The sequence below is a fragment of the Lissotriton vulgaris genome, unplaced genomic scaffold (assembly GCF_964263255.1).
Source record: "Lissotriton vulgaris unplaced genomic scaffold, aLisVul1.2 SCAFFOLD_8810, whole genome shotgun sequence".
Classification (NCBI taxonomy): Eukaryota; Metazoa; Chordata; class Amphibia; order Caudata; family Salamandridae; genus Lissotriton; species Lissotriton vulgaris.
The window spans coordinates 17,257-38,830 of record NW_028248195.1 but is presented as its reverse complement, the minus strand read 5'-3'; the positions used below and the strand labels follow the sequence as shown (position 1 = coordinate 38,830).

General features: G+C 44.0%; 1 protein-coding gene across 1 annotated transcript in view; it reads left to right on the top strand.

The window, feature by feature from the left end:
• Positions 1 to 18,269, top strand: part of LOC147664890 (RUN domain-containing protein 3B-like) — a gene marked incomplete at its 3' end in the record, with an annotated part of 36,320 nt that extends 18,051 nt beyond the window's left edge. Inside the window, exon 4 of the mRNA XM_086949917.1 lies at positions 18,101 to 18,269. Coding sequence (XP_086806043.1) covers positions 18,101 to 18,269 — 169 coding nt within the window. The remainder of the gene's footprint in view (positions 1 to 18,100) is intronic.
• Positions 18,270 to 21,574: the final 3,305 nt, after the last annotated feature.

Sequence of the window (21,574 nt, the reverse complement as noted above, 5' to 3'; positions counted from 1 at the left end):
ATTCTATAGATTGACGTAGGACTGAGGTCTACTAGGTCTCTATCAAATATACTAAACCTAATTGTGTGTGCCAGCTAACTCAGAGGTCCCTAGAAACTTTCTTGAATACACAAGAAGGGATTAGTTTCTGACAACCGCATAAACATGACAACTTTGTTTCCCAAGAATAAGAAAATATTTCTGAGTGGTGGAAACAATAGATAAGTATTTCACTCAGTCAATTGTGCATGCTTCGTTTCTACAGAGTTCCAGAGAAATAGAGAGAAGGGCGTTTTCAATAAAAAGGTTTATTGAACAGTCTTCTTTCTCATGCAAGAGAAGTGAACTGCTACAATCGTTATGCAGACTGCAAAGTATAATGCGAACAGCGAGAATAGTATTATAAAATAATACTGTAAGAGCAAGCATTGTATGGTTTCTAGGCCATATAAAAATACATACATAAATACATTGACTAAAATACTCAACTGGTGTTTCTAAAATACGCCTACCCCAATGTACCTAACCTATGTCTAGTACGAGGGAAGAAGTAAGTATTGTGTAGCATAGGTTTTAGTTTTCTTTGCTAAGAATCTACCAAAGGTTTCTCTAGGTTCTAATCAGAGAAGTGTGGCTCAATGATTAGAGAGGCAGACCCTGATGCCGAGGTTTAGCCCGGGACCAGGGTTCAATCCCCCGCCTCGGCGGGTCTTGGGCTCAAAATTCCACGGACCTGATAATTCTCGCCTCGGTGCCTATTCCAATCATGGAGTCCCACTCTGCAACTCTTGGCAATAGCTTGCTTAATCTCCACAACGGCCCCCACAACGCTAAGGATGCCTGGCCTCCACCTTGGGGGTGCCCAGGAGTGGACGCCTCACAGGGAAAGCCAGGATGGGTTCCACAGCGGTATTCGTACAAGCACCTTGAGACCCTTGCGGGTGAGTAGTGCGCTATACAAGTAACAATTTACATTTACATTTAATCAGCTCCATACCTTGGTTTAGAATGAAGGAGGTCTGGTATCTCTGTCTCGGGACTCGTTTTCCCAACACCTCGCAAGGGGAGCGTGGAAACACTGGAGCATGATTCTCGGCAGGAGAAGGGCAGCCTCTTGATCAGTGCGTCAGCTGGAGAGTCTGCTGCCTTCGGCACTTGCTGTAGAGAGCTGTGTCCGGCAAGTAGATAGTCAAACTGCTCCGAACCACTGTAGTTTGCTATAGCAAGTGAAGGTAAATTTATACCTTGAAGGTGTTTAGGAATGCCATAGTTTGACGTAAAGTCGGGCATATGAACGGCATAATGAACCCCTTGGGAATAGTTGTTCATTGTAAAACTAACAAAGTTCTTGGAGAAATCAATATTCAAGCAAGGGGCAAGTCCCTGACTGGCTAAGCCGATTTTCCAAGAAATCATTGTGACGTTTGGTACGGGTGGAAGTAGCCATGCCTGTATTTGGGTAGCATGGGCTATGCCTAAATAAAGGCTTGATTTCTATGCTTATATAAGGGCAATGTGAATTGTACCTATATAAGGGCATGAATTGGGAAAATTCACTTGGAGCTTAAAACGCCACACAACAATATGTTTAGACACAGCCTGAAATGCCCAGCGACTTGCTCCTCAATGCATGAGCACAGTCTACTTCTGCTCGGGTACACCCACAAATGTGCATTGCTTTCTCCTACTTCCCCTTTGTTTAGAACCAAATACACAATACAGTTTTACCTTACACAGCTATGATTTCAAACCAGACCAACCTGTGCAGCCTTCCTGTATAGACTTATAGGACCAGATACTCAATGAGGCCCCTTGTGCAATGCAACCTTAAATGCAGGCTTGGTGTTGTAATGTACTTGTCCAGTGCCCCTTGCATTCCTATAGGTATTTCACCAGCTGTCAATATAACCTTCTAAGACCTTCTTTTTCCTGAAGAAACCCATTTGCTGCTTCTCTCATTCGCTACTCGCAAACCTCCATATGAGGAGTATATTCCCCCTATTGTGCAATATATATTACTTCAATCACCAGTTTTTCCCTCCCCGTGTGAAGATGCGAGACATATGCCCAGTGTTGGCCTGCTCAAAGCATAAATATGGCTTTAAATACTCTTTGATAACTTTCAATGCAAGGTTTGGCATCAAACACCCAGTGCAACTCTCCTGACTTCGAATTTCTGCTGCTGGTCCCATGCAGTGTGGTTTCAGGCCCCAACCTAGTTTTCCATTGTAAATGACCAGGCCTGAGTTGGCACAGCATATAGGGCGAGGCCGTGTCAGCGGTGAGCCTCTACTGAGTTTTAAGGAAGAGCCAGAGCCTATTGATTATGAACAAGGACTGATTTAGGGCGGTGTGACTGGTGCAGCCGCACCTGGTGCTGAGCTTGGTTGTTTAGAATTAACTGATGGGTTTAAAAGCAACTGCTGCAAAGTTCCTTGTGTGCCTTGCAGTTTTCAGGCAAGAATAAAAATGTCAATATAACTCAGATTCATTTTCCTGCTGGAGAGAGATTGGAGTTTTGTCTAATGGCAGTTTTGATGAGCTATAAAGCAGCGCAGACGGTTAATATACCTGCTGCAAAGAATAAGCACATCTGAATTTTATGTGGATAGCTCAGTAGGTTACTCTTACTGTTAGTTCTAGTTCATAAGTTGCAATAGTAATATAGCACAGTGACCTATGAGCTGCCATTAAAGAACTTTACACAAACTGTATGGTATAGGTTAGAACATTGTTTTCCCCCCAGTCTTTCATTATCCTAATATTGCTAATAAGGGTTTGTTTTGGTAAAAATAAATTCTTCGTAAAGCCAACCCCAACCACTGTGGTTGGTTTTGAATCCTTGGCTTGTGCTTCTCCAAACCAGACATTCTTGAAATATACTGCTTACCAGTATAGATGACCATGGCCTCCTATACCATGTAATCCTAATCGTTTTATGTAACAGTTCCTATATACTGAAATACACACACGATTCCTTGTTTCTGTATAACGTCCGTGTTACGTAAAGTGCTCTGGCACCATACACTGGTATAAGTAGTGCTATAAAGCAGATTAAATACCTGTGAGATGAGGGGTACTTCTGGAGAGTGAAAGTCAGGGAATGCATGGAGATTGGTCAGTGGGCGGGGTGCAAAAAAAGATTGTTGCACCGGGCTCTCCCAGTGCTAAAGCCGGCCTTAATTATGGGACAAAGGTGAAACAGTACTAATTGACCTGCTAGCCATTTTCTAGAAGCTATTAAAATATGGCGATTGCACTTTATTTTTGTAAAAACATATTTTGAACCTACCATTATAAAGAAGTCAGGTTTGTGATTTTACACCTCTTATGGCATTACATAAGATGTCCCAATTTCTGTCTTCATTCCCCCTTTCTCAAACTATCATTCCACGGTGTCAAAAGAATAGTCTGAGCAATGCATTTGTGGAGAAGTACCAAGATTTAAATTCAGTTTTGTGTTGAATTGTGTGTCAGGTCATCCAAAAGAGCTGCTGTTTGAAGGTGTCAATCCCCTACGAACTTTAGTCGCCTTCATTTCAGTAATACATACCTACCTATATGCAGGCCTAGGGGGGCAGCAGTTGCGTTTTGCTCCTACAGTGTGGGAGCAATTCAAAACACATCCATGCCCAAGGACGTGGGACAGGAAGTGTTTTGTTAACCCACCAGAAAGGAGCAGCTTTGTCCTCCCACGTGATGGGAGAGCATTTTCACTTGCTTGCCCGCAGCTGTGGGTAGGAAATAGACTATATTACAGGGGTTGTGGAGTAAGGCAAACAATCAATGAGCCGGCCCTAATGAATGGGGTCCCCTGGGCCATTGTATGACTCTGGGCAGGGCCGGACTGGGAACAGCAACTAGCCCTGTCAGATTGCTGCTTGACCGGCCCTGGGAGCGTGCTAGCAAGAAGCACCTCTTCCCGCTTTTGTTACACGGGCTGATATTGCAGTAGCACTGCAACCTCGGCCCCCACAAGCACGAATACGGACCCCACCCCTCAGCCCACCGGGGAAATGCCCCGTGCCTGCAACGGGCAGTCTGGCTCTGGATGGGGGCCACAGGCCCCTACCTTTTACTTAAACGATGGCTATTGTGAATGTGGTCCCAGAGGCCCTTTCCTGGTTTCGGGAAGGGAGGCCATAAAACCCCTTCTCATTATTAAATGTATTGGTCCCATGAAAAGGGTCCACCCCAAGGTCCTTTTTAGGTTCCAGTAGATGGGCCGCCACTATGTAAATAATAAAGAAAAGTACCTCACTCTTTGGATGAGGTCATCAATGATGTCATAAATTATGTAATAGAACATATGAGTGATGTAATATGTACGGTCATAAGCAATGCATGGTGCAAAATATAGTTAGCTCTACTTACTAGAATTAGTGATTTATATGGCTTTTTGTGGTAAAATCCTGAATGGTATCAAAGACCTATTCACCTAACAGGTCTTTTTTATTGCACCTAACTAAAACATTACTACGTTACTTTAACCTTATTTTTTTTCTTCGAATTTCAAGTTTTTTGTTAAAATAAAGTAATATTTTATTACCATACATAAAACTAACCTCTGGCGCTCATGGCCTTCGACCATGCAAAGCAGGAGGTTGGCTAAAGGACCTAGCTGTGACCAACCCCTCAGAGGCAACCAACCCCCCCACTGCACACAGCCAGCACCACGCTGCACGCTGCCTTTTGTCATGCATGGTGTGGTGTTAGCTACAGGACCAGCCTTGAGCTTGGCCCTTCTCTCAACTCCCTGCGGGCAACCAATCCCACGCTGCAAACAGCCTTCAGCTGTGCGCAACAGAGTTTGGCCTCAGCTTTCGCTGCTGCATGTCTCTGTGGCTAAACCCCCAGCGCGCTGTCAATACAACACCTTGCATGGTCTTTGGCATGTGCAGGGTTAAGTTAGCCTTTGGGCCTGGGGTGAACTCATCCCCTGGGGCTGAAATTTGTAAAAGCAGGGGCATGCAGCCCTACTTCTTTACCCTTGGTTGCCCCCAAAGACCCATTGTCAGGGCGAGTTCTAATAAAACGGAGGAGGGGCTGCATGGGCCCCCTAGCCAACCCTTAAAAGGTTTCAGGGACTCTATTCCCCTGGGGCCAAGTACGATTAAACATGGAAGGAGAAGGGCATATAGCCACCCTCCCTGAGCCTTCTTAGGCTCCATGGACCCCATCCCCAGTGCCAAAATGTACGGGGAGTTGGGTGTGCAGCCCCCCAATCCGAACCCTAATAGGCCTCAGGGAGCCCACCCACTGAGGCCAACCATAATAGAAAAGGGGGATCCAATCCCTCAGGGCCAAACCCAATACAAATGGGGAAGGGGAAGCATGGACCCCCTTCAATATAGCTGGTCCCGGGTATGGGGGTCCCCGGGCTATTAAAGGGCTGGGAGAGAAGCCCTATTGAGCCCCCTCCCCAGATATATTTATAGCAAAATGGTGGCCACCATTTGTTTTCAGTGTTTGCTGTGATCTTGATGAAAACCACCTATTTTTTATTTTGGCCCTGGGGGTTCTCAGAGTCCCCCGCATGAGGCTTAGGGGCAACACAAGGGGCTAAGTACCAGAGTCCTGTAATGGCTGGCTGCCAGCAAAATTATTCTCATGTTGCTGACATCCAATAAGAATACTCGCTTCTTAGAGAGTCTGACTTATGCAGGGGCGAATTGGCCCAAGGGAAAAAAGCCCCTTGGGCCAATCGGAACACTCTATTTTTAAACTGTGCTAGACTTTCAAGAGTCTCTCACGGACTCAACCTTCCAGATATACATATATGTTTTACCCTTCATGTCTCAATAACTACTGAATGGATTTTCACCAAGTCACAGAAAGCACAATCTGTGGACCAGGATCTAGCTTCCTGCCAAATTTGGTGCAATGCTCTTCCACAGTTTTTGCGGTATCACTTCTTAAAGACGTCTATGGAAAATGCCTCCCCTTTTTTCTCGACCCCTGCTTGATGGATCACCCTGAAACCTTCCATGCACAAACTAGGCAAAGACAGCACTTTTTGGGAAAGTTTTGTGGACATTCCTCAAATGGTGAAAAAGGTACTAGCAACACAGAAAAAAACATTTCCTATAGAATTGCGGACTTAATTAAAACTGTACGCAGCTCTACTCTACTGTTCTACTGTATGCCATTCCATTTTACGCTACTCCATGCAACCCACCACTTTACTACACTCCACTATTGCACTGTATGCCACTCCACACTATTTTACTGTAGGAAACTCCAGTATACACACTCTACACCAATTCACTATACGTTACTCCAGTAAACTCTGTTCCACTGTACACCACTCCACTGTACTCTATTCCAATGTTTACCGCTCACCTCTATGCCGCTCCACTCTACTGTACTTCACTACATGCTATTGCACTGTGTGCCACTCCACTATACACTGTTTGTCTGTCACTCCATTCTATGCTATTCCATTGCATGCCACTCCACTCAACTGTATGCTGTTTTACTGTACCCTACTCCATTGTATGCCACTACACTCTACGCCACTGTAAAATTCTCCACTCTGTAACTCCAGTGTACTCCACTTCAACTGTACGCCACTCCATTCTACACAATTAGATTGGATGTCACTTAACTCTATGCCTCTCCATTGTATTATATTTCACTCTTTCACACTCCTCTGTACACCACTTCAGTCTATTCCACTCCCCTGTATGCCACTCCACTGTACTCCATTCAATCTATGCTATTTTACTGTATGCTACTCCACGCCACTCCAGTGTACCCCACTCCACGACACTTGTCTACTTTACACAACTCCACTCTAAAAAGTCAACTCTGCTACTCTATGCTACTCTACCACACTGTACTCCTCTCCATCCCTGTACACTCTACTGTCCAACCCATACTCTAAATTGCACAACTCTACTGCACTCCGCTAGACTTTCCAAAACCATATGACACAACACTCCAATTTATGACAGTTTACTCAACACTGTGCCACAAAACTTTTCCATTCTAGTATACGCTAAAACACTATTATACTTCACTCCACACAATGTTGATTCTATTCTATGTGAATTTGTAGAGGGCATGGCGATCCGTAGGCATCCCAGCGCTAACAACGCGACAGTTCACCGAAGTGATTGGGGTATATTAGTTCTCAAATAGCCATATTTTTTAAATGCTTCAGGAAATTGAGTTCATTGTCAGTGAGTCTCATAATGAGAGGGAGGGTGTTCCATAATTTGGGTACTGTGTGGCTATAGGACCACTCTCCATTTCTTTCTCTTTTTATAAGAAAGAACGCTGACCAGGTGAGTGTTGGTAGAGCAGAGGGCTCTATTCATATAATGGGATACCAGGGGTCTGAGGATAAAGGGGCCTTTTGTTTGGAGTACCCAGCACACTATAAATACGGTTTTGGATTATACCCTTCGTTTGCCAGGTAGCCAATGCAGGGTGACCAGGGCCTGCTGGGCAGAGTTGTGTTCAGGGATATTCAACAGAACTTGGGCTGATGCATTCTGCACCACTTGAAGATTTTTGATGACCTACTTTGGGGCTGCAAGGTAAAGTGAATTCCTGTAATCAAGGCGTGAGAGGATAAGTGCCTAGACCAGGAGCCTTCTGGAATGGAGGGGGAGTAGAAGTAGTATTTTGTGGAGTATGTAGAGATCTGGGCCTCTGTGTAATGATTTATCCAACCATACACCCAGGCTTTCAGTAACCACCTTGGCAGCAGGGGCTGTGCCTAAGCAATCAGGCCAGCGCAAGTTGTGTTGGTAAGTGAGGTTCTTGTCCAGTATAGTCTGCTCAGTTTTCTCTCCATTTAGTTTAAGGCAGGAATCTGCCATCCAGTTCGCTACTCTCTCTAAACAAGGTGCTAGTGTTTGAGAATGGATGTCACCACCCTGGGATAGAGAGAACACCAACTGGGTGTCATCTGCGTATGAGACCAGGGATATCCCAAATGACCGTATGATGTCTGTTAATGGCTGCATTTACAAGTTAAAAAGTGTTAAGCTCAGGGACTAGCCCTGCTGTAAGACGTCCAATGAAAAGTAACTATCAAAGACTTTGAAGGTCCCATCTTTCAGGAAGGAGGTGATCCAGTTAAGTGTAGGACCCATGACATCTGCACTTTGAATTTGCTTCATAAAGATGGTTCACTGTGTCAACTGCTGCACTGGGATCGAGGAGAATATGGCTGCTGTACCGCCTTGGTCAAGCAGCATTTTTTACTTCTCTGCTACTGCCAGAAGGGCAATCTCTGTTCTGTCCATAGGGTAAATCCCTTCTGAGTGGGTTGCAGGATATAGTTTGTTTCAAGAAAGACCTAGAGATGCCTTCTTACATGTATCTCTACCACTTTGCTCAGACCAGGTACCAAAGGGAAGGATATGTAATTGCTTGTTTTCATGTGGAGGGTGGGGGCAGGAGGGGCACTATTCCTGTTGCTAAAGATTGGTTGGCCATTTTCTACAACACTTGGAAGGTGAGCTCAGCTGCTTTAAAGAGAATGTGCGGAGGTGCAGGGTCTAGTGGGGACCTGGATTTAACTTTATTAAATAGAAGTGTGAAACTATCAGGGTAAAACTGGGAACTTCATTAGGACATTTTTCTCTGCAGTTAAATTGTTTTTGATTGGACTGAGACTAGGGTTCTTGCTAGGCTCGGAAGTGTACGATAGATATCCAGTGTCCTACAGAGGGATCAGGCATGGTGCTGTAAGATTTAGGTTCAATCAGTGTTTTTGACACCTGGAACATTTCACGTGGAGCATTGAAGGCAAAGTTGATCCTTGTCCCTCAGTACACAGTACTGTCCCCTCATTCGCCACACTACGTTAACTCACCACTCTACCATGCACTGTTGTGACCAGTGATTGCATTTGAGATGTCATAAGTGTTCTGAATTCTACAATTACACACAGTATGTGATGTAATATGCAAGGGTATAACCAGTGCACAGAGATTGGTATCCAATCTAATTTTGTGGAATGGAGTAGCGTACACTGGAGTGACTTAGCGTGGAGTACCATGCAGTGGAATGGCATACAGTGGAATAGCATAGTGCAGAACAGTGGAGTGGCGTAGAGTAGTGCACAGTAGCGTGGCATAGACTGGAGTGGCATACAGTAGATTAGGGTAGATGCTGTAGCATACAATTGAGTGTTGTGGAGTAGTGTTCAATAAAATTACGTAGAATGGAGTGCTGTAGAGTACTTGTATGGATTTGTGAATGGGTATGTAAGCGGTTGTGTAGGGGATGTGAATGATTGTATGGGTCAGTGAGTGACTGGGTTGAGAGGCTGTATGGGTGAGTGAGTGGTTATGTGAATGGCTGTGTGGTGAATAAGTAGCTGTATAGGTGAGTGGTTGTGTGAGTGGGTGTATGACCACACTACCCCCTACAAGAGCACCTTGGTATTGCTAGAGCATGCCCTGCCTACTCATAAGGGAACCCATGGACTCTCTGCATGACATACCTCATTTTGGTATAGCATATAAAAAGCCAGCTTCCTAAACTCACTCAGTCACTCATTTACCCATGCAGCCACTCACCGATACAGACACACCCATTCACTCAACAATATACTCACATACCTACAAAGCCACTCACTCAGCCACGCACACACCCATATACACACCCATACAGCCACTTACACACCCATACAGCCACTTGCTAGAACTTGAATCCTCCTAAAGAGAATACAGCAAGACTTCAAAGAGGTGAATCTCCACTAAACACAGATACTGCCTTTTAACTATATGAACCAAGTGCTTCTTTCTTTAGTGGAGATATCTTCATTTTCTACTGTATCAAGAACAAGTCTCAAAAATCGGCAAGAAACCTACTGGGGGCCTTTTGTTATGTTACGTGGTGTTATTTTAATTTATTATGTGCACGAATCACCCCGCGATGGGTATCTGTGCGAGTTCCAGGATAACATGCAAGAAGTAACAGTTGGAATAGGCTAGTCTTAAGCAATTTCCTGAATTAAAGATGATCCTTTCACATTTTCATTTGAAGAGTCAACCTATTTGAGTAAAAAGAGGCTAGGAAAGAAAGACCTACCCCCTGACCGGGACTTTCTGATCCTAGGAACAGAGAACAGAGCTTTGCGCGCAAGATCTTAAGTCTTGTCATGAGGGGGAGTATATATGTGTGTGTGTGTGTATGTATGTGTATATATATATATATATATATATATCAAGAATTCTCCTCCTTTTGGATTCGAATGGGCAGGACGCAGCGGGGCTTCGTATATCAAAAATGTATTAAAACTGGTTCGCATGACCGGTTTCGGCTGAACGCCTTTTTCAAATGCTTTCAGTCCAACTTCTTTTCTCTCACTTTTTATCTTTGTTAGCTCCGCCTTGCCTCGTGGTGAATGACTCCCTGCACCTGTGGTGGTTGGCTCACTGCACTTCCTCATCCTTCGCGAATAACAGGGGACTACCAGTCCCATAATGCCGCAGAGTGATGTTTCTATATATATATATATATATATATATATATATATATATATATATATACATTAGCTACTGGTGGTCACTAGTAGGTAGTTGTAGTTAGGACCTAGTTTCCATAGGTAAAGCACATTTTGTTTTGCCAATAACTTTAGTTCCGTTGACAAATCTTCACAACATTTTCAAAATTAGTAAGACAGTCAGTTCAGCTGCTGTGTTGGTTAAAAGTCTCTGGGTGATTCGTCAAGCAGGGGCCAAGAAAAGGGGGGGATCCCAAGACTTATTTCCCCATGCAATTTCTCAAAGGGATTTTAGGCACGACTACAGCCCAAACTTCAGAACGGAATTGGACCAAATTTTGCAGAAAGGTAGCTCTTGGTCCAGAAAGCATCCTTTTTCTGAAAATGGTGTAAATCCTTTCAGTGGTTTTCGAGATATGATGGGAAAACCAAATTTGTATATCTAGTAACGGGGATCCTCCGAGGATCCACCAGTCCTTGTGCTCCAATCTGATTGGCTGCGTACACTTCAAGCAGGAAGTGTTGGCAGCCATCTTGGTATTTTGCTTCAGCCGAATCCCCCCCAAAAAATATTTAAAAAAAGGAGTGCAGGGTAGCAATACCCTTACCCATGTTGCCCTGGTTCTGGGGTCCCCCTAATACCTTGGCAGGGAAAAAAAAAATCTCACCAAAAATCGCAGCAAATTCGTGACTTTGGTTATAACATAAATGAATAAATACATGGAGGCTCCCTCGGTTGTTTTGGGGTAAAAAAGTTGGGCCAGGTTAGAGGGGCCTTTATTAAAAAAAGGAGGGGGGGTTCAAGTGACCCCCCTCCTAGTGCTCTTTGAGTACCAGGGACCACCACCTTCCTAGGGCATAGCCATTTTTAGAAAGAGAGGGAGGGCACATGGCCCCCCTCCCGGGCCGTTATCGATTTTCAAACTGTGTGCCCTTCTTTTTCCCAGAGTCCAGTACTGTGACTATTTCCCAGAGTGTAAAATTAGGGCCATCCTTCCTAGCACATTAATAACCAATTAATTACAAGAACTGCTATATTCTTGCTGCAGCTTTTACCAATCGAGGATGGTGTCAAAAAAGGCCTAGCAGGAAGTGAGTTCACAAGTGTACTCCTGGGCTGCCTTCTCGCTTGAAGCACCCTGGCTATGGCAAGAAGGAAAGTCTCTTTCTGCACTTAAATTGTTGAGATTAAAAAAAGACTCCGCAGCCAGTCGGAGCGAAGACTTCAAGCTGTGTCGGGTTCAGTCCGGGATAACAAAGGCTGTCATTTTCCCCACCAGGAGAAATTATGTTGTCCAGATAGAAGTCTAATGTGGCTGTGCATTAGATGTGAATTCAGCTGCCCTGGAAGTGTTTGAGGCGCACCTTGTTATTGTGGTGTGCACTTGTGCAGTCATGAGCCAGCTAATTACAAATTAGAGACCAACATGGAACTTCAACATGAGCAATCAAGGCAACCAAAAATAAAGCATGGGTTATTCAGGAAAATCGTCGTCATAATTGCAAATGAACTGGTCTGTATTCAGTCTGTGAAATAAAGATAACGTTGTTTCTATCAAAGCATGTCTTAAACACGCGTAAATCCATAATGTGAAGCATTTTTATAGTGTATGCTCTTTTGCTGTGCGGTTTGCTTTCAAAGATTCTGTGGCACGATAAACTCTGTTAACATCTGAGTTTGCGCAGAGCCATGCATCTGCTTTAACAATACAATGGAGCACTCCTTTCCTGCATCAGTGTTAACACCTTGGTCCGCAGAGACTTTGTCCCCGTCCAAGCGAGAGCACACATGGACTCAACTATGATGTCACCTGTCATTAACAGCAATGCCTACTAGAAGAAGCCCAGAGCATTTAGGAAACCATAAGGAGGGATCTGCGTTTGAAACTTTGTTTGGGACAACATTTTTTGTGGATGCTGTTTGCTTCAAGAATTATGGCTAGGACCGATGCTGTGTGGTAATGTTTGATCGTAATGCTTCTTAACTATTTCCCTATCAAGGACGTGACTTACACCTAATTTCCATACCCTCAAAAACGCAAGGTTTCCTTCACCCTCAACGAACTGATCTTTTTGGAGCATTGTCAGGGAACACATCTGTCAGTGGTAGCATGAAGGTAGGGGTAGCAGGACCCTCTTGGCAACATCATCTGAGCCCATGACAATGACCACTTCCTCTGAGGCTGGACAGTCAGTGGGAGGGGTCTATCAAGAACCCCTTGCAATGATCCTAAGGATGAGGCTGTAGGCCACCACACTAGATGTAACTTCTAAGAAAAAGATACACCCACTCATCCACCCACCCAGAGATCCACTCTGGGACCCACTCACAGATCCACACACGCACACACCCACTCGCAGACCCACACAGACAATCGCACATCCACTCAGTCGAATAATCAGACCCACCCACTCATGTACCCATTCCCGCACCCCCGTACTGACTCACGCACCCACTCGTGTACCCGCACACCCACTCGAGTACCAGTGCACCCACTCGAGTACCGGTGCACCCACTCGAGTACCGGTGCACCCACTCGAGTACCGGCGCACCCACTCGAGTACCGGCGCACCCACTCGTGTACCGGCGCACCCACTCGTGTACCGGCGCACCCACTCGTGTACCGGCGCACCCACTCGTGTACCGGCGCACCCACTCGTGTACCGGCGCACCCACTCGCGTACCGGCGCACCCACTCGCGTACCGGCGCACCCACTCGCGTACCGGCGCACCCACTCGCCTACCGGCGCACCCACTCGCCTACCGGCGCACCCACTCGCCTACCGGCGCACCCACTCGCCTACCGGCGCACCCACTCGCCTACCGGCGCACCCACTCACATACCTACTTACCCGCATACCCCCCTTACAGACACACACACATACTCCCAGACCAACACAGACTCTCTCATGTCTCTTGCTTGCACTGCAAATTCAGCTGACTGCTGCTAGCAGAAATAGAAAAACAAGTATTGGGAAATGTCTTATTAGCTCACCTTCACATCGCACTTTTTATCCTCTTCCTGGTTCCTGGGGTTTTTCCTTGGAGCGGTCATCTTGTTTTGTGACACTCTAGATTTCCGTCCCTGATCAGTTACTTAAGAGGGGGGCTACTGTGGATGCTCAGTGGATGTGCCACCGGCATGCCAAAGGCAAGCCCATATGATCCTGCAACACCCATTTTTTTCTAGGTCAGCCCATACCACTTGATGCATTAAAAACTATGAATGTCCCTCGCATACAGTGTGAGGTTCTATCCTCTCCTTTAAAACTTGAAGGCCCGTTTCCATGCCTTAAATGCAGAACTGTTTGGGGTCTCCTCAATGCCATCCATGGGGAGATTGTTCAAAGCAGTACTTAATGCACCGTCCTTGAGAAAACAAGAGTCATGGCTTAAGAACTGGTGTAACCCGGACATTGTAAATTCACTTCCACAGGGCTTTGCCATTATTAGATGAGATGGAATCGAAACCCGTGGATGAGATCTCGTTATAATTTTTTGAGATACCTTTCAATGTAGACTTTTGACCTAGGCCTCAAGTTTAGCCCTTCAATGTCCTTCACTGTTGTCTTAATTTATCGACCTCCTCATTCAATCACGACTTCCCTAACTCCATTGGGAGAAGTTATTGACCCTCTGGTACTACGCTATGTGAATTTAACAATGTTGGGAGATTTTAATCTCCATCTCGAGTGTAGTAAAGTCTCCGACATTGCCAATTATTTAGACACCTTAAGTTTGATGGGTCTTGGACAGTTAGTTACTTCACCGACTCACATTGCTGGGCACACCCTTGATGAAGTTTGCACTAATTGCACAAGCTAACAGAAGGCCCAATTAGACAGCCCTGCTCTGACCACATGTTGATTCCGCTCAGAATTCAACATGAGCCAGGATACTCTAATTCAATGAATGCACCCTAGCCATCTCAAGTACAACATTGGCAAAACGGAGATAATGCCTTTTGGAAAGTCAAATACCTTAGACCCTGCCCTCTGGTGGCCGAGTGAAAGCTCTTCACCACCTCCTTTGGTCAAGGTAATGAAGAATTTAGGTGATAAATGTGATTCCGTTCTGTTTTTTCGCCCACATGGTATGGCAGTAGCTGGAATGTGTTTGTCTCATAAAAGCTTTGAAAACTATCTATGAATATCTCCTGCTATCAGCCAGAAAAGTTGCAGCATTTTGCCTTCATAACCTCTAGTTGGACTATTGTAATAGTCTATATGACGGTTCTTTAAAACCAACCTTGCAGGAAATTCAGGTGGTGCAACACTCAGCGGCCAGATTGCTCCTCAGCATCAGCTGCCCTGAAAGTACTTCATTGGCTGCCAGTCCAAATAAGGGTCCTTTTTAAAATTATTTTATTTATTTTCAGAGCCTTTAGAGGATCGGGCCATTTTTTTTTCTAGAGTTTCCCATTATAGCACTATGCGTCCTCACAAGTCCTCACAAGTCAACTTAAAACCTGAGGAGGGAAAATCCTTCACAGTTCTGGGCACGAGGGCCTATAACCAGCTTCCCAGGGAGTTAAGATTCATGGTTTCGGAAAAGATTTTTAAACAGCAGCTCAAGACTTGGCACTTTCGCATCTCTGATGCTTTGCACTATTCACTTTTTTGACGCATTGCTCCCCCTAGACTGATCAAGTTTGACTAAGTGTACACAATCACATTCAGTACTGCTCAGAGCCATGATACCCTTTTGGGAGTGGCAGTGGCGCTCTAGAAATATAATACTCATTCATATCCACTCAGACCCATTCACATACCCACACAGGCACTCCGACACCTACTCACAGAACCACACACACACACACTTCCACTCATAAATCTGCTCACAGAATCGCTGACAATCCGGCACACAAACACTCTCAGATCCACAGACCCTCCTACAGATACTCACACAAATGCACACCCCCGCAAAGACATGCACCTACTCGCAAACCCAGTCTCACACCCATTCAGACCCACTCACACACCCTCAAAACCACTCACACACCCTCAAAACCACTCACACACCCTCAAAACCACTCACAGACCCATAAGACCCCTCGCAGACCCACTCACAAACCTATACAGCCACTCACACACCCATACAGCCACTCACACACCCATACTTCCTCTCTCTCACACACACTCCCATGTAGCCACTCACACACCCACTCTCAAACATCCTCTCATAGACCCATACAGCTACTCATGCACCCATTCACAGACCCATACAACCACTCACACAGTCAGTCAAACGCAGTCAGTGGTCCAGAAACTATTCACACAACCACTCACACACGCATTCACACCACCATACAGCCACTCAAACACCCACTCAGACACTGATACAGCCACACACCCATTCACACACTCCTATAGCCAGTCACACACCCAAAAATCATTCACACCTATTCACAGAACCATGGAGCCACTCACACACTCACTGAGAAAGCAACACAGCCACTCACACATCCACTGACCAATTCATACAGTCATTGGAACACCCGTACAGCCACAAAGACATCCACTCACGTACTCATACATTCACACAGATAAAATATGCTAGAAATAGTATCATTCATTAATACTACAGAAAGTTTACTAATTGAACTTGTGTAGTAGCTTAGTATATATATTTAAACTGAACAAATGTTTACGAGATGCTCACACTCACTGGATGACTTAATCAGTGATGTCATTTCAGATGTCATTGGTGATGTCAGTTACCATGTCGTGAGTGATGTAATATGTGAGGTTAAAAGCAGTGTCATGCGGGGGTAAGTAAAGTTATAGTTAGCTCAGGTTAATATAACTGCTGAATTTCTATGGTTTTGTACATGTGATATCTGAGGTTAACTATACAATCCCTGTAACCTTTGTTTTTTTCAAAAATAAATTTGTGTATATATATATGGATGGATGGATATATCTATACATTTTGTTTGTACTTCCCTTAAATATATTTACTGTATGTGGTAGTCATGTGTGGTAAAGGTATCTAAATGGTAAAGGCATCTGTGTGTTAGACATGCATGGTGAAGTCATACAGGCTACTTAACAGGCATAGCAGAGCTTACTTTGAGCCAGTGGTTTACGGTGCTCAGCACCGGCACATGATTCTCTGCACCGGCACCGACATTCCACTACATGGTGGTGCTGTCTGTCTACTTTAGGATGAACACAGAAAACTATGTTATAATTCAATATACATTAGAAATTAATAATTCTCGTCACCCATGCCTTTCTTATAGCTCTGAATGATCTGCAACAGTCTGAATTGTTACACTTGTAGGAGTGTGATGGTTAGTTGTGTTGGTACTGTCATTGAAAGTGCTGCGGGGCAAATGTGTGAAGTAAGAGGCATCAACTTCCTGAGGAGGGCCCCAGGGCCGTACTGGGAACGAAAATCGGCCCTGGCAAAGTGCTCGGCAGTCCCCCCCCCCCCCCCGGGGGATTGGGGGGGGAGGTCCGTTGGGGGTGCGACCAAGCTGTGTTCTTTAACGATTTTGGACATAGATGTGTTGAAGGAACACTCACACGTTCATTTAGTCATTTACGAAGGAACATTGCTACTGGTGAACCACCAAAAGGTCAGCCAATTATGAATTGTAGTTATTAGCAAGATACTGCTCCTATTACTGCTGCCAAGTAGGGTCGATCAAAATCCCAAACCATTAGCGACTGGTTCCAGTGCGAACTGTTGCATGCCTTACACCCTCCAAAGAAGAGGCAAAACATGGCTACATTTATCTGTAAACTTGGTTGGGTGGAGAGGTAAAAAAAAAATGTCTTGCGGCGAGTCGTCTATAAGCACTGTACAATATAAATCCTAAATACATTGTGATTGGGTGATTTGTGGGAATAGTTATTACACGAAAAATCTTTTTTATACCATATCAATACTGTGCATTAGGTTTCATCATTTTAGGAATTAGTAAACAGATCCCTTTAATTAGTTTGCACAAATGTTGGTCCAGGTATACTTTTCAATAAATAAGTAGTGATTAATAGAATAGTTTCAAAGGAAAATCCACAATAAAATGTAGGCTTTAGTGCAAAATTAGCTCTTAACATAATAATTAACTATGCTTGCAAATATTTTCTATCAAAACATGGACATAAGAGGGTGAATCCACGCAACGAGGTGACATTTAATTATACAAACCTGCATTTAGACTCTTTGCTTCCATAATGTATCCTCTTTTAATCATTTATGGCAGCTCGGGGATGTGCCCGTATGTGGCCTTGTGCGACCAGATTCCAGGTACAGTGTGATTATGAAATAATGAGAGCGCACTGGGTGTAATTAGGCAAAGGCCATGCTTGCATTCATGCTCGCCCTCCTCTTTTGATGAGCCGGAGTGCCTTACATTGCAGACTGACTATCAGTTACTGCAGACCGCGCAGTGGTAAGCAATGCATTGATTTGGGCATTAGTGCAGTGGTCTCCACTGCCTACTTGCTGCAGATGTCAATATGAAGTTTGGGGAATCGTGCCTCCAGGTCCGTGGAGGGCCCGTTCCATCATGGAGAAATCCTTCACATGATGGATGGGGCTCCCCCTTGGGCTCCAGTTGTCCTGCAGGGAATGGGATGTCAGACAGGCTGTGCAGTGAAGAGCATGCTGCCTCATGTGGCTTTAAATGCTCCCTCTTGCAGCTCCGACAGCATCAGCAGTGACGAGGAGGAGCTTCGGACGCTGGGGAGCAGCGGGAGCGAAAGCAGCACCCCGGAAAACATTGGCCCCCCTTTAATCATGGATGAGAACAGCTGGTACAACAAATGCCAGAGAGTGGAGCAGAAGTACCGCCTAACTGTGGAGCAAAAGGTAAAGTCTTTACATTAAGGGAAAGAAGAGAAGGGTGAACTGAGTCGAATTCGAACATTTGATATCTTTGAACACTGACAATCATAGGGGCGTTTTATTACTCTGGGCATCTGTTCCATCGCAAAGGTATTCTGCAGCTACCTACATATGTATTTTATATGTGTGTGTGTAAATACGAATGCAAAAGAAAGTTGGCACTCCTGTTGACTTAGACGGTAATGCAATGTTTGCTTTAGTAGTTTCCATCCTGGTGGATGTAGCTTATAGGCCCAGGATAAATAAGGAGAAGAAGGGTCTTGGAAAAAAAAGCAAGATAATATGCAATATGCAACGTGTGAGCATTCAATAGGAAGAACTAATAATCATTGGCAGAGCCAATAGGTTTCACCCATGCAAAATCTATTGACTGTCAATTTTTTTACATCTTGCACAGAAATTAAGCTGCTGTGCAGCATGACAGAGCACTGTGCTAATCCTATGCTTAAAGACTTTGATAGAAAAGCAGACATTTGAGGTGAGCAGATCTAGAGTATCGCTGGTGTTGAGTGCTCTATACAGAAGCTGCTTTCCACCTAAACTTGAGAACTACCCAGAGTTCTTTGCTTCTTTTTTGCATGATTTATTTGTCACTCTATGCCTGAAAGGGTATTTTTTGATATAGATATATATATATATATATATATATTCAATGAAAAAACCATAGGTTATACTCCATATATAGTTAGGAATTAGCATTTACAAAACCTTATTTTACTCGCATAAAACCATTGAAATTCCATATATAGTTAGATGCGCTAACTATATATCGCGCACCCGCAATCCACTGCTGATGATGTCACATATTACATCATTCATGACATGGTCAGTGACATCACTGATGACATCACTGATGACAACATCCAGTGACTGTATGTTTCTGTAAAGTTAAAATATGTCTTACATATTGAAGAATGAGTGGATGTATAAGTGTCTGGATGAAGGATTTAGTAGGTGCATGAGTGACTGTATGAGTGAGTGATTAAATGTGTCTCACTGAGTGCATGGGTTAGTGACTAAACTGTCTTAATTTGTGCATCATTATGTCTGTTGTTCTGTAAACTGTTGCATGTGTTGATAAGTAGCTATATGAGTAACTATATGGGTTATTGATTGGTTGCCCAAGTATTTGTATGGGAGACTGAGTGTGTGTGTGGGTGGCTGGGAGGTGTATGACTCTGTGCATAGATGTGTGAGCAGTTGATTCACTAGATGTATGATTTCAAAAGTGCATGTGGAAACAGCTGTATGGGCGGTTGACTGTGTGCATGAGTGTATTGGTGAGTGAATGGATATCTCAGTGCTACATGTCACAGTAAGTACATATGTAAAACACAGTACATGTGAGAGTTGACATATATAAATAACTGTGCATAAGAGCCAGTGAATGTGTGAGTGGCTGTATGGATCATTGTGAACTTGTATCAGGGATTGTATAAGAGAGTAAATATGTGTTAGTATATGTTTGAATAAGTAAAGTTTGTATAACTGTATAGTTGAGGAAATTGAGGTGTGATTGATTCTTTGCATGACTGACTAGGTGTGTGAGTAACTCCATGGATATGTGACAGTCTGTGACTGTCTGTTTACACTGAGTGTACCTAAGGTTATATTACAGTCTGAAGATGTTCATTGTATTATCACATAAATGATATCATCAGTGATGTGATCAGTAATGTCAAATGAGATGTCAAATGAGATGTCATCAGTGATATCATTTGAGATGTCATCAGTGATGTCATCAGTGATGTCATCAGTGATGTCATTTGAGATGTCATCAGTGATGTCATCAGTGATGTCATTTGAGATGTCATCAGTGATGTCATCAGTGATGTCACTGACCATGTCATGAATGATGTAATATGTGACATCATCAGCAGTGGATTGCGGGTGCGCGATATATAGTTAGCGCATCTAACTATATATGGAATTTCAATGGTTTTATGCGAGTAAAATAAGGTTTTGTAAATGCTAATTCCTAACTATATATGGAGTATAACCTATGGTTTTTTCATTGAATTTCAATGGTTTTTTAAAAGCTAATATCTGTAGCTGTACAATGTATTGTTCTTTAAATTTTGAAATATATTTTTCATGTTCTTTAGACAATTTTTTTAAAACATTTTTTTTTGTTCCGCTCCCAGTCCGCGAACCGGTCTGCTTCCCGTTAGCTCAATTTAAAGCCGCGGCTTAGTACGCGAACCGGTCAACGTTCCTTTAGCGTAACTGTTACGTTTGCATGACGTTTTGCGTTATCGCGTAATACGTCGTTGGACGCGCCAAGTTAGCGGACCCGGAAGTGGACCGGAAAGCGGAGCAAAGCGCGAAACGTAAACACAGCAGGTCATGTGACTCGAAAATAACACTTTTCATTGGTTCATTTCACTTTTGGTTTCCTAATGATGTAATACTTGGTCATGTGATATAAAATTAACACTTTTCATTGGTTTAGAATTTTTCCTTCTCCCAAATGATGAAAACCCCTCCTTCTTTCCTCACTCTGACTTTCATCTTGGTGAGAGAAAGACCTTTTTTGATTCATCAGCAATGGCTTCAATGGTTGCTTCTGCCAGTGTGCCCCCACCACCTCCTCCACCTCCTCATGGGAAGAAAAGACTACCTGCTTCACTAATTATAGAAGAGGAGGAAAATCAAGAAGAGGAAGAACAGCAAGAAAATGACGAGTTTTTGCCAGAGGAGCCCAGAAGATATAATAGGAAAGAAAATTATATCTGGCAATTTTTTAAATTTCCTGCTGACCAAAAGAAAGTAAATGCCAGATACGTCTTTTGTCGCATTTGCGGCGATCGTCTTTCAAGGGGCACAGACAAAAAGTACAGTTTTGGCAATCATACAATGCACAGGCACATGAGTCGATGGCACCCTAACAATTACAGCAATGCACAACTTCGCGACCAACAACAAAATCCGCCAGAAATGGCAAGAAGATCTGTTGTTCAGGAGGTATCGGGACCGGAGGCGAGGGAGGTGATCCCGAACATCCAAATCAACATGGGAGAAGTGAAGCAAGTCTGTGTGTGGTGCAACCAGACACTTTGCTACCGCGAAAGTAGCATTACCCTGATAATGAGAGCCATCACCAATCATGTGTGCCCAAAACGCCCCAAAAAGTAAATTCTTTTTTTTTTTGTTGCTCCTGTTGAGCCGTCTTCGATGAATCATTTTTGTTTCCCCCCTCCCCCCCAAAAATAAAAAAAAATACAAAATGTTCAGAAAAAAACAAAAAAATATAAAAAATGTTCAGAAAA